The sequence below is a fragment of the Amblyomma mixtum genome, chromosome 4 (genome assembly GCF_055824585.1).
Source record: "Amblyomma mixtum isolate Tamu chromosome 4, ASM5582458v1, whole genome shotgun sequence".
In the NCBI taxonomy this organism is placed as follows: Eukaryota; Metazoa; Arthropoda; class Arachnida; order Ixodida; family Ixodidae; genus Amblyomma; species Amblyomma mixtum.
In genome coordinates, this window is record NC_143015.1 from 153,022,936 (window position 1) to 153,036,442 (window position 13,507).

At 45.2% G+C, this 13,507-nt stretch overlaps 2 protein-coding genes across 2 annotated transcripts; both read left to right on the forward strand.

Moving 5' to 3' along the window:
* The first annotated feature begins 2,067 nt into the window (after positions 1-2,067).
* LOC149348822 (kelch domain-containing protein 3-like) lies at positions 2,068-3,156 on the forward strand. Its single transcript, XM_089541854.1, has one exon. It carries the CDS (start codon positions 2,068-2,070, stop codon positions 3,154-3,156), a length of 1,089 nt encoding a protein of 362 aa, XP_089397980.1.
* A 2,918-nt stretch (positions 3,157-6,074) lies between these two features.
* Positions 6,075-10,892, forward strand: LOC149348823 (complement inhibitor CirpT1-like). Its single transcript, XM_089585914.1, has 3 exons — positions 6,075-6,290; positions 10,022-10,133; positions 10,793-10,892. The coding sequence occupies exons 1-3, from the start codon at positions 6,185-6,187 to the stop codon at positions 10,890-10,892; spliced, it is 318 nt and encodes a 105-aa protein (XP_089442040.1). The 5' UTR covers positions 6,075-6,184.
* The last annotated feature ends 2,615 nt before the right edge of the window (positions 10,893-13,507 follow it).

Below are 13,507 nucleotides of genomic sequence, written 5' to 3' on the forward strand. Positions count from 1 at the left end.
AAAAAAATCATCTTTATAATGAAAGCGGTTTGGTGACCTATGGGTGACCTGCTCCCCTCGCAGTCTGAAGGTTCTGGGTTGGATTCCCCGCACCTTTGGAAGAAGTGTAATTGTTCTTTGCGTGATCACGTGGGTTTTGGGATGCCACTTTTACTGGACGTCAGGTTTCGCAGCCGATCAGCCATATAATGCTTTCGCATTAATAAGCATTTTTTTTTTCATTATTCTCGTGCGCACAGGAACAAAAAGCGGTGCTGGTGGATTTTCTAACGGCAAGCATAGCACACGATAAAGCTAAGGAACATGGACCATGCATTGGCCCGAGAACTACCAGACCTCATTAACTCGCGTTTGTTCCCTCACCCACTGTGCCCGCTTGCTGTTTCAAGGTTATACCTATTATTGTTCTTCCCATAGCTCACTGCGTTATCCTTAAGCTGAACCCTTTTATTAGCCTACACGTCTCTGCTCCGGTGGAAGAGCCTATTTTTTTGCTATGCACTGCCGACGTGCGAGAATTGCATAGCATTGCTGCTCTTAAAACAGTACTATGCGGGAAAAAAAAATATTGTATTGTGTCTAGCCCGGACGTGAATTATTGCCCTCCTTGTGAGATTGTAGTGGGCATGGTTAGCGGAGTTTTGAAAAATAAGTCCCTTGAATACACTATAAGGCTCGAAAAAAAATCATCCCAACAGATAAAATTCTGTCCTCTTCTGTGCTGAACCATTGCACAAAAGCATATGGGAAAGGAAATGACCTGCCATTCACCACTTCGCGTACCATGGGCACTTGAAAAGAACGAAGACCAAGAAGAAAAAAAAAGCGTCATCCGACTTGCCAGTGTCTCTTCTAGTTGGCCAATCCCATCCCCCGCCGTAGGTATGTGCCATTATGACTGAGGTCATTATCATCATCATCATCTTCTTCTTCCAGTTCTTCTCTCGTTCGGTGCGAGCGTCAAGGGATTCTCGTTAAGAAGTGTTTGCGGCTACCATCATGAGAACATGATTGCGATTGGTAAGTGGCCTTGTTAACTATACACAAAATTCTGCCGAATGTCCGAAAAGTGTACCTTATTCTACCCTTGTCGCTTCAAATTTATTCAATTTGTTTAAATTTTTCAATAATTAATATATGTTTTCTATTTTCAGTCATTCTAGTTATCTACTTCGCCGCCTCAACGCCTTTTTCCCCACACAAATACTTCCTTGGCATTCACCACCGTACCTTGGCCAAATCTCCAGCGTGGGTATGGGCCATATTTATGGAGGGAGAAGAAGAAGAACAAGACTTGCCATTTCAGGTTTCAGCGGTTCCAACACATGTCAGCCAGGTTACGCGATCCCTTACTAAATACTACTGATTATCATCACTTAGCGTGTAAATGGAACGTCCGTTCGTGTAAAACCAGGCAGTGTGAGGTATCAATGACGCGACTGCGGGTGCAGGATTCCTAGTTTAAATTTATACCTATGCAGATGTGGGTGGCCACCGACAAACCTATGTGCCTCATGCGGGGACGCTGAATCTGTGGACCATTTCCTTCTCTACTGTTCAAAGTTCGCACTTCAGAGAAAGATTCACCTGGAGGTCCCTCTCTCCAGGTTAGGGCTCCCGTTATCTCTGCCAGTGTTGTTATCGTTCGGAGCGAGCGCCAAGGGATTTGCATTGGGCTCAATTTGTGGGAATGTCCATGATTACATAATTGCAACTGGTAGGTTGATTTGCTAACTCCTTTAAAAGTCTCGGAGTTTTTTTTTTAAATTATTATTCTCGCCAAAATGTTCTTTGTTATTTCACTTCAGATATTCTTCTGTCGTTTTTCATGAATACATTTTTCAAAATTCACGTTTAATCCTATGAAAATTTTCTTATGTATACCACTACACCTTGGCCAATCCCTCACGTGGGTATGTGCCATTATAAAGAGGTGAAGAAGAAGAAGAAGAATTTCTTCAGAGGCATAACAACAACGACATGGGAATCTCCCCCTGTGCACCAGTTCTTTGAGGAGAAAACAAGGCCCCGGATCGTTCCCCGAGTGCAAGCATCTCACCCGGTGGTATGTGGACGTTCAAGGTCAAAGGCATTCCGGAGCCGGTGAGTGTCTACGAGGCGGTCTGCATTAACGGCAAGATATATTCCTTCTACACCTACGAACGAGGAAAGCCCACCTACGTGTACATCTGCGACCCCGAATGCTACCGGTGGGATCTCGTCAAGACGCAGCCACTCCCTGACGGCGGACCGGTGAAACTCAGCGGCTACACTATTGTCACCTACGGCGACTGCGCTTACCTCTGGGGCGGCGCAGACGACGGGGAACCCGACAACGCTGTTTATCGGTTCGACACCACCACAATGGCATGGAGCCGACCTCAAGTGCGTGGTGAGGTCCCTACAACCCTCTTCGGCCACTCGGCTTGCGTGGTTGGTCATGGGATGTACATTTTCGGCGGCTTGCACAGGGATCCTTGGCAGCATGTGTGGTTTCTCGATCTGGACTCAATGGTGTGGCATCGTGTCCGCACCACTGGAGAAGTAACCGCGGACTCACGCTTCTTCCACTCTGCGTGCGCCATTGGTACCCGCATGTACATCTGGGGCGGCAAAGTAGATGGTACATGGGGCCGACGCTACGAACTTTCCGTGTGCTATTTGGAAACGACCACCTCGACGTGGGTGCACCCGCAAGTCTATGGAGTGCCCCCCGAAGGTCGTGTGGACCACTCTGCGTTCGTCTACAAAGGAAACATGTACATCTTCGGAGGTGCAAACCTCGACCACGGTATCGACTTTGCAGACATACACACGTACGACCCCGAGAACTCGCGCTGGACTCAGTTAAAGCCACGTGGCTCAGGCCCGTGTGCCAGGAGGCTCAATGGCTGCTGCGTGATTGGCGACAAAGTGTTTGTGTTTAATGGTTTGCGTCGGAGGCCTAACCTGCGGGAAAGACAGCACGTCTGGGTGTTCTCCTTTGACCACGAGTCTGTGATGGATATGCACGTGTTCGACTTCGCGCCCAGTTTGAAGACCTTGTCCCTACTGGCTTATATAAATGCAGGTCTGGAGGTCGCTCGCCTGCCGCCGGTCATTGGGAACGAGATCTGCGCATTACTGGTCAACGACCGCAGCTCCTGCGCATCTTAGTATACAGGTCGACTCCGGGTTAACGCCTTCGACGCAGCTACGGTGAACTCCTGTGTTGTGTTGACGACTAAGGCATTACGGCTTCAGTAGACATTGCACGCTACTATCGGGCAAACAAGCGCGTTCATTGCGCTAACTTTAGCAGAAATGCTGAAATAGCTTTTTTTTTCCTAGTTTCACGTCTCATGACACATATTAGATTAGAGCGATATGTGCTGGTTCCATGTTTCCGGCTTATGTGTCGAGGGCACCAATGATGTAATTGACCAGATCAAATGCGTCACGCTGACTATTTCAAACTGAAATGTCACGCATATTGCTATGGCACACAACCTTTCTGATCGGCCAGAATGAAGTAACGTCATGCACGTCATAATGACATTTTCTTGGGTTAAAAGTGGCGCTTTCTTCCCTTCATGAGTTAATTTTCTTGTCCAGTTGTGTAACCCTGTTTGAGTTAATCATGTGTTGTCCTTCCCCTCTTCTCCTTCTAGGACCAGAGAAAGTTTGCATACTCAGAAGAAATTAATAACTAAAGCACAGAAGCTAGCTCGCTCATGAAAGCAATGGCATGTGAACATATCGGCAAACTTATATCCCAACAAGATATAAGTATATGTAGAGGTAGAATGTTCTAGTAATCTCTCTTGTTCATGATGTGTACCCGTTTCCTACCATAATAATTACAACTACAATACATTACAGCAATCGCACATACGAAAGACAGAATTGGCTTTTGAAGCGCTTCATAGCAAATATCTGTTTCCGTGGCGTTGCATTTCTTCATCTTTTACTTTGTCTTATTATTCACTGCTTTTCCACCTCACTGAAAGGATTTCGTAGCTGTCGGTGTTCGAACAGAGAAAGCAACTGATTACCGAGAATCAATTAACGCTCTTTACAGTCTCACGTCTTGACAGACGCCGCTGAGGACAGGCGGTCACATAAATTAACCACTTTTATGGCGGTGCAATTCATCACGCCTTTCAATTTGTCGCGAACAACTGTGCGAGTGATATATGCTCGTGGCCCGTAGTGAATACAGTATTTTGTGCTAAACGAGACGCATGATAAGGAGCTCAGTGGATTCTTGCTGCAGCTGTTACCCTGCCTCCCTAAAAGCATGCAGGGCCCGACAAGTCAGGCCTATAGCTTCTCAAAAGATTGGAGGTGGAATAAACAGAGAGATTCACAGGTGAAACCTAAAGAGATTGTAAAAAGGGCAGTGCAGAGGACTCTTAACAGCTACCGACCCCTCTTCTTTAGTGCGTTATTCCACTTTTTATCACACGAGTTGCAGCACCCATCATAGGCTCGATGGTTCAAAATCAGGGAAACTGTCGGCCCTAAGGCAGAACATCAGCAGATTGTCGCACCATCCTGCGGTAGTGAAACGAAGTACAATATATTGCTGAAAGCAAGAATGAGGTGCGCCTGCGGGGCAGGGTTGCCGTTGGTGGCTACTTTGCGCCAAATTGGCTACTTTTCGACCACGTCTGGCGGTGAAAATTTCACGCTGGCTCCTTGGCTACTTTCTGGCTACTTTGAACTTCTTTTTCGGCGCATTTACTAGCTATTTTTTTTTTTTTGCAATTGCATATACAATAGCAAGCAAGAACAGAACAGAAGAATTATTTAAATGCTTTGCTGTCCTCATTGCTGTCCTGGTCGCCTTGATGCGCGCGCGCGTCCTCGACGCATATATTCTTCCAACGAACTGGAGTCTGGAATACGCCAGCAGCAGAGAATTAGCGGTGCACTTGATCGCGCATCATGTTTGACTTTCTGGAACGCAGCGGCATCGTACAAGGACACTTGCGGCGAATGCCCTTTTCAACACCTGGCGCAAGGAGCAGGAAAATTTCGACCCTTCCAATTTCTAATGCTGATGCAGAGCGCGTGTTCTCTTGCGTGAACTTGACGAAAACAGAGATCCTTAACAAAATGAAGCTGGACTTGCTTATGGCGATTCTGCGAATCAAATTTGGGCTACGACTCCAAGAAAAAACAGTATCATCGTTTAACGTTCCTGCTGAGTTGTTGAATAGAATGTGCCAAAATTACTCCGGCAAGAACACTATCTACTCTAGACAAACTACGCGGACTGAACTTTTATTTATTTGCAACGTACCTGATACTTGAAGGCCGAGCAAGAGGACCAAAATTCCGTGCTCTTTATTTACTCTGTGTTTTTGTGTTGATTCAAAATAATATTTATTGTTCATTAATAAAAGTGACTTATAATAATGGTTCTTTTCTACTTGGCTACAAATTTGGCGCCAAGATCAGGTGGCGTGGCTACATTTGGCTACTTTTAGCTTCAGTTCTGGCTCTTTTTGAAAAATTCCCAACGGCAACCCTGCTGCGGGGCACTGTACGATAGCTAACCGGCAGCGCTTCTCAAGCAGCGCACATAAATTGGCCCAATATTGGAAACGTATCGGTAAAGACTGACCCTACAAAGGGCCAGATTAAAACCATCTATTTGCTAGACTGGGCTTATTACTAGTGCTGCTTGGGTTTCAACTGCTGACGTCGAGTTGTTGGCAGTGTATTTGAGTAGGATTTTAAAGCGAGCTATCTCAACCGATAAAGCTAGGACGCTCCGTAAACAGCCTCTAGAATACGGTCTGGCATAAGCACACGCCCGGAGTAACTTTGACAGCGCTGCATAGTTCTTCACGGACGAAGTGTTCAAAAAAGCAGTCAGTTCGAACGTTTCGCGTTGCGGCAAAAACAAAGAGAAACCACAGATGCTAGCGACGCCACACCGCAAAGGCATAAACTAGCGGACATGATTTTGCGTATACGGAAGAACCTCGTGAAAGAGGCAGGACCAGTGCTGGCACGCTGTTCATACAGCTCACGAGGGAGGCATAATTGAAAAGGGAAGATTTAACGCCGCCCGCGCCGCATTCAGCGGTGACGAACGGAGGCTCGCACAACGTATGCATGCGCGTGGTTTTGAAAGAACTCTCGCTGAGAGCACTATCGAAGCGACAAGCTAGCGGTAGACTCGCTCCTCATCATGGCGACGGACATCGTCTTTTCTGTGGTCGCCGTGAACATGGTCATCGTCGCGCGATTGGCCAGCGGGATCGACATGGGCTGGGAGGCAGTCAAAATCCACCAAGGCGAGTAACCTAAATTTTTATTTGATTTGATTTTAGTACACGGCTATGAAATATAGCGGCAATACAAAGAGAGGTGACAAGCATGAAGAATAAGGATAATGCTACAAGATAGACTAGGATGAGCTAGCTGAAACGTAGAGCTATAAAATTTAAGTGAGTCGTAAGTAACAATCAAAGCAGCTGTTCATCTTTAAGGCCTTAGCAGTTGCGTCATTCAGATGAAGATCTCATTAGCGGCTTGAGTTTGAACGAGAAGCACGTTCTGCTCGGAGTAATTTCTACGTGAAAACTGCTTTGAGTCAGCTTTTGGATCGCAACATCGGGTTTCGGTTTGACGAAGGATGGATAGCTGGGTGAGTTTGTAATAATTCATCGCGGGGTTGGTTTGAGGTTGGAGTCGATATCTGGTCGATACCTGCGGCCACACAATGAGCTTCTACCGCTGTTATCGCTGCGTTGATTATTGCTGCCTTTGATACAAGCGCCAGCACGTGGTTTTGTATGCTTTGTCGGTGTATTTTTCACTTGAAATAGTGCTGTAAGTTTCTCTTCTATTCCAACAAAATGGCATCTTTTACAAAACTGGTTGATTTGACGAATAAAGTAGTTTAAAAATTGACTCTTAAAGGTCGCAAGGCAGGAAATTTGTACGGCAAAATTAACGTGTAAACTATAAACGAGAAACTAAAGGCTAATTTCCAACTGCCTGTAGGCATGATTCATTTATATCTAAAGGTTTAAACATGTTTACGGGAATCCCTCAAGGTTGAGTACATTTGTAATAATGGGAGTAATTACTAAATAGCCTCCATCCAAGCGCGGCCATACGGCTACAGACGAAAACTCAACACCTGTCACAGAAACTTCGTAGTGGAAGAAAAATCCGTCCTATTCCAAGGTTCGGGCCCGAGAACACCGCCTCACGGGAGCAGTTGCTCTATCATCTGAGTTAACTAGGACTGCTAATTACTAGTAATTACTAATTAGCATCCACTTAGGTGGATGCTAATTAGAAATTTACAACATTATAAAAGTTGTGCTTGTGATCCTTTCCAAACGTTAAACACATTGTTTGTAGGCAACGCGCCTTGGGGACCAAACATTGCAGTCACCTCGCCAAACTGCTTTAGGCTTTGTAAAAAAGATTATGCATCATTTAATGACTTAATAATTACGTCTCGGACTGACATAGTAGACATAGCCGCCGCGTAGGCTCAGTGGTAATGGCGCTCGGCTGTTGACCCGAAAGGCGCGGTTTCGATCCCGGCCGTGGCGGTTGCTTTTAGATTGGGTCGAAATTCTATAGGCCCGTGTATTGTGTGACGTCAGTGCACGTTAAGGAACCCCGAATGGTCGAAATTATACAGAGCCCTCTACTACGGCGTCCCTCATAGCCTGAGCCGCTTTGTTACGTTGTAAACCTCCTAAACCAAACAGATTACAATGCTAGATTCAATTACAGAGCTGAAAGTTTTCTTACTATCATAGCCTGAGCCGCTTTGTGATGTTGTAAACCTCCTACACCAAACAGATTACAACGCTCGAATCATTTACAGAGCTCTAAAGTTTTCTTACTGTACTAGACACTCTTGGAATTTTAACGCTATTGCGATGTCGTGTAATACTCATCTTCAAAGAGGCATTGGCCAAAAGTGAGGCATTGCCAAACCTTGGTAACGAGTTGTTTGTAAATGTTGGACGCCACACTATTGTACCGCACTCGCGTGGGTTCTTCAATAACGGAATAATTCAGAGGTCAGGGTTGTCATCGCTCACTAAGCATCCACCCAGCCAAGCCTCATTCATCTGGTTTCTCGGTCACCTAGAGCTACCAGGAGGAAACGAAGCCGCTCACAGGCATGCCCGAGCTCTTCTATACCGGGCGTCTCCCCCTGATGACCATGAAGGGTGCCGTGACCTGATAGGTTTAGCAGTGTAGGCTTACAATCTCGCGCCATACAGAACAGCCAGAAGGGAGTACCCAACACCCCATAAACCCCTCAATAAGTTAGAACACACTTAGGAGACTGCAAACCGACGCAAGCTAAGTTGCACCAGTGGTACCCTGCACTATACTCTCCGCAGTTCCCACACTGTGGAGAGGTAGCTAACCTCTACCACATGGTGTGGGCATGCCAATTTAATCCTTTAGTTGACCCCATTCCAAACCCCTCGGAGGAGCAGTGGGAGGCTATTCTGCTCAGCGATGATCCTGACCGTCAGCACTGGCTGGTGGGGAGGGCCAGCGCAGCAGCAGCAGCCAGTGGACATACCGGACTAGGCAGCCCATCCACATGTTCTAAGAATATTGAAGAAATAAAGATGTTTTTAATCAATCAATCGATTCTCCGACTATGGAGTGAGGATGTATGAGACTAGACTGGCATTGTCACTCATGTGGCATTCATGCGGCGCTTATGGCAATGCACCTTACAACGTTATGTACTCCCAGCATATGGCGCGGAGATTCAAGTCTGATAATTGCTCGTATCTCATGGGAGGACGGATCTAGGCGCCCCATGCCTGCGCGGTCTTTTCGAAGGAAAGTCTTCCCGACTTCTCTTCATATTTCTTCGCAGCAATTAACTGTAAATCACTTACTGACAACAATTAACTTACTGGTGGTATCGGTGCAAGCTGTAGAAAGGTTACTAGCTACTCATACGAGAGGCAAGAAATCACCTTTAGGGCAGAGAAAAATGTCATGAGCAGTCACAGTTTTTATTCGGCATATGTTCAATTCAATTCAAAGTTTATTCGGTTCCTTGTACAATACAAAAAGGGAAAAAACACTATTTGGGCCCTTAGCCAACGGCTAGTAAATGGGTCCCAGTCAAACGTGTAATTAAAGAGTCATTGTATACATGTAAGCATACAAACCAAAATATTCGATATGTTAGAGGAAGCAATACATTGGTATTCACAACGGATAATATTGCATACATGAGTACAGTATAAGTGTAGCACTATATATACATGGGGTATACACCTTATAACTCGAAACACCTATCCAAGATGTTATAATTTTTAAACATCAGAAAGCAAGGACAGAAAATGCAACTTCACTAGTGCGAAAAAATTGTGTGCCGTTTTCACTTCCACTGGTAAGCTATTCGATATTTTTGTACCACTGAAGGAACTAAAGGATCTCTACGAAGCAGGGACTGCATCTCCTTTTTACACTTTTTACACAAGGACATCTCCTTTTTACACAAGGACCATTTTTCGTGAGAGCAATCTTTTCAGTTATATGTTGTGCTTGATACAGACAAGTGTCCTTGCTTTTTTTCATTCCTTAGCCTTTGTTTACTCATGTGTTATTTTTTTTTTACTTGTTACATATTGTATAACCTTTTCGACACCCCTTACCTGCTGAACATTTTTATTCCTTTTCACTGTTATTTTTTTCTCTTTCTTTGTAGTGTTCTTGTCATGTTGGTACAAATCTTGAGTTTGCTCCCCCCTTATGTAATGCCCTCGGGCCTTTAAGGGAAAAATAAATGAAATGAAAAATGAAACACTAGGCAAGTCCTACCAGTAGCTAGCAACATCCTAAGCTTCATTGTGAGGACATGTGTTGCATCAAATATTTGCTACACGTGCGGTAACTCCTAGTTGCGAAGATGCTGTAACGAAAAGGGCACCCCGTTCGAAGCTATATCCTTACATTCCTGAATTCGTCCCTCATCCAGTTTTAGCTTTTTTTTTTTTCTGTCTTTCTCGTTCTTCAGAAATGTGCCTGTACAAGAATCAAACAATCCCGCGCGGCGCACACATAGACATGGAGAAGCCCTGCCAGCGTTGGTCCTGCGAACAGACCGAAGATCTGGTGCTATTCATTGGGTAAGTGCCACTCCGTTCACTTCACAAAGCCGGTAAGGTATCTTGGAAATAAGCCCCCCAAAAATTCTATATTTATAAATGGAACCTCTGTATTGATGGAACGTGAGTATGTTTAATGCCAGTGGACCATTAACATTGCGAGACGAGAAATAATCAACAAGTCTGGACAAAATTGTTTTTCAACGGGAAGGAGTTTACAAACGCAGTTTTTTCATATACTGTCAGATTCCGCTATAACAATCAATATATTCGCAGATCTATCTTCAGTAGTCTTCCGTATTCTAGCTATTCTCGTTTTAGCTATCGTCAAACGCGTTCCCCTGTTGTTCCCTACGGCAGTCTTAACTGCTCGATGCGAGTGATGGAAAAAGTTTTAACGAAAGATTTTGCTACGCATCGGAAGAATGGACCATTTACTTCAATAATTCCATAACAGTGCTCAAGCAGCACCGCTAATAGGCCCCATTATTGGAAATGGATGGCTTCGCCCTGGTCCTTTGTAGGACGGACATTTGCCAATGCACTTCCAATATTGGGCCGATTAGCTGTGCTGCTTAGGCGCCGTTCAGTTATCCACTATTCAAAATGTTTACCCAGGAATGCTGGGCATGAACACCGTTAAAAAATGGAATCACGTGACCTGTCCGCTCTGCCTGCAGGTGTGGCTCCTCCTACGTGCAGCCGCCGTGCAAGACCGTCACGGGAAAAGGCGTGTACCCCCACTGCTGTCCCAAGGCGGAATGCCCCGTCCACGGCTAGTGAATAAAGACAAACGCGTACCGCACCTTGCGCGAGAACGTATCGTGTACTGTGCGTGCCTGGATCTTGTAATCTTTCACCTCGGCGAGTAACCATAACTGCGTCAAACCAGCTACCCGGGCAACCTTCTTATCACGTATTGTCGCTACGTGAATTAAGTTCTTCTTAATGTGAAAGCATTATATGACTATGTCGCATCAGCAAAAGGTGTCCCCAAAACGTGCCCGTAAAACGTGCCCGCAAATTCTGTCCGCACGATTACGTCGTTTTCTGATGATAAATCTGTGAAAGTGTGATTGTGATATATAGTGTGCGCTAAAATGTTGCCTTGGGAAAAATTTGGTTGATGAGGTGTAATTAGTCAATTAATCAAACACAAGAAAACGCGAAAAAATACTCTTTCACGTCGAAATACCCAGGGATGTCGATATATTAGATGGACGTCAGAACAGCCACGGACGTTGATATAGTATGTGGATGCTTTGCTTCAGCATTGTTCCAATGCAGGTCACCGCAAAGATCTCTAAGTCTCTACGTTTGCCCCCTCCTTACTTGTTAGCTTACTGCGTTTGACTGCTCTTATAAATACTCCATGCAGGAGATTCCCTTACAGGCGTCGGCTATAGGGACCTCGAATGCGGATGCTCTCATCGGGAACGGGGCTGGGAGAGGGAGTCGGCGCTGCGGGGTTGCTATACCGGTTTCGAAGGACCGCTAATGGTGTGAGAGTTTTTAATCACATTTTTAAAAAAACGGCACCCTATTCTGCGATGATGACGATTTGATATCACGGAACAGGACAAGGAGGTCTGTATCAAATAAAACCAAAACGTACGTGTTTGAGCTGTACGAATTCGAGTCAAAGAACAATTTTTCGGAAGAATTTCACCCAAAAGAAGCTTATTGCCAAACCACGGTAAAGTTTGTATCCACTGGAAGGCACTGGAGATTGAATCTCTCACCTGCTGCTTGCTAGGCAAATACTCCAACCTCTAAGGGTCCTCACTGCGTTGGCACCGCCGTCTATAGAAAGTGTGATCGACTCTATACCTTCTCTAGATCTACAAAAATTTTGAAATCATTTTTGCTAGCGCTTAGTGAACACACGAGACAAAGAACACAAATACTCAGGACAGACGCTAGTCTTCAACTGCCGTTTAATCGAAAAACAATCAAAATAAGATATCTCAAAAATGCTGATACTCAAACACGCGCAGTAGCAACGCCACGCTTCAGGAACATTTCTTTTTTTGATAGAATGACAAACGCGGTGCTGACGCATTTCGAACCTTCATTATGAATGCACATAGCTTCTAAAATAGCTTCGAAGCATCCCGTCTGTCATTCTATCAAAAAAAAAAAAGAAATGTTGTTCCTGAAGCCTGCCATTGCTACTGCGTGTGTGTTAGTATCAGCCTCTTTGAGATGTCTTATATTGATTGGTTTTCGGATAAACGGGAGTTGAAGACTAGCGTCTGTCCTGTGTATTTATTTATTTATTTATTTATTTATTTATTTATTTCCTCAAAGGTCTCGGTTGAGACATTACATGAGGGATTTGTGTTCTTTGTCTCGTATGTTCACTAAGCCCTAGCAAAAATGATTTCAAACTCTTTCCAACTAGCCCAAGTTTCCGCCTTAATAACTACAAAAATTGCTTTCCACTTTGCTGACCATTGTTCTTGACCAAAAGCTCCCGGCTTTACTGTCTGAGGTAGTAATGGCGAACGCTGTTGAGATCCTCCCCCCCCCCCCCCCCCCCCCCGTCGCCCCCTTTTCTGTTCCAGCGAACTTGCAAGAGGGCCGCCTGAACCTCTTGACCACACATGATGCATTCTTGAATGAGCCCACTTTTAGCGTCACGTGACTCAAGTCCTAGGTTTAAACCTGCGTTACTGTCTCGCTAGTCCGCATGCGATCGTAGGAGTTTGCGCGCATGATATATTACGCAGACGGCAACGAAATTTATCACTGATAAGGTAATGACGCAACCGTCGCGGTAGAAAGGTGCTAGCTGAAGCATTTCACTGCGCGTGGTGCCGTTAAGATTAGAGGCCACGAGCTCGCGTGTTCCTTCTAACAATGATTAAGACAGTATGTTCAGTCAGCGTCAACGTGACTGTGATCGGTTTCGCTTACGCTGGACAATATTAATAAATTTTCTCTTCCTCTCCACAGGAAACAGCGCTCAAGGTTAGATGAACCAAGAGGTGGCTGTGCTCCTGTTAATTGCAGTCAGCTCTCCAGGAGAAACAAACGACCGTACTGGACTTTAAACCGAGTGAATCGAGCCTATAAAAAGAACGCCTTCATAGCGAATCCGAGTGTGTAGTCCGCGACGAGTTTAGGACGGACGGGTGCACGCAAAAAAAAAAAAAAAAATCATGTTTTCACGCTTTTCAGGGAAATGCGTTGAGGGACCAGGCAGACATATTTTTTTTTTTTTTGCCTGCACAAGTATCCCAAAAAATTTTCCACCTAACCCTATTGGTGACGTATTGTGAAGAATTCAAATTGCCGATCCGAAACGCCCTCCGAGTCCGTGAAGTCAAGGCACAGGACCTGAATCCAAATCGGCGATTGAAAGATGCTCTTCGGTTTCGCGGAGCAAAAAA

Excerpts from the sequence above, each read along its gene's own strand:
- LOC149348822 (XM_089541854.1), top strand. The coding sequence starts at position 2,068 with ATGTGGACGTTCAAGGTCAAAGGCATTCCGGAGCCGGTGAGTGTCTAC.
- LOC149348823 (XM_089585914.1), top strand. The coding sequence starts at position 6,185 with ATGGCGACGGACATCGTCTTTTCTGTGGTCGCCGTGAACATGGTCATC. Across the intron at positions 6,291-10,021 it reads GGCAGTCAAAATCCACCAAG|AAATGTGCCTGTACAAGAAT; the intron begins GCGAGTAACCTA and ends CTCGTTCTTCAG. Across the intron at positions 10,134-10,792 it reads GATCTGGTGCTATTCATTGG|GTGTGGCTCCTCCTACGTGC; the intron begins GTAAGTGCCACT and ends CTCTGCCTGCAG.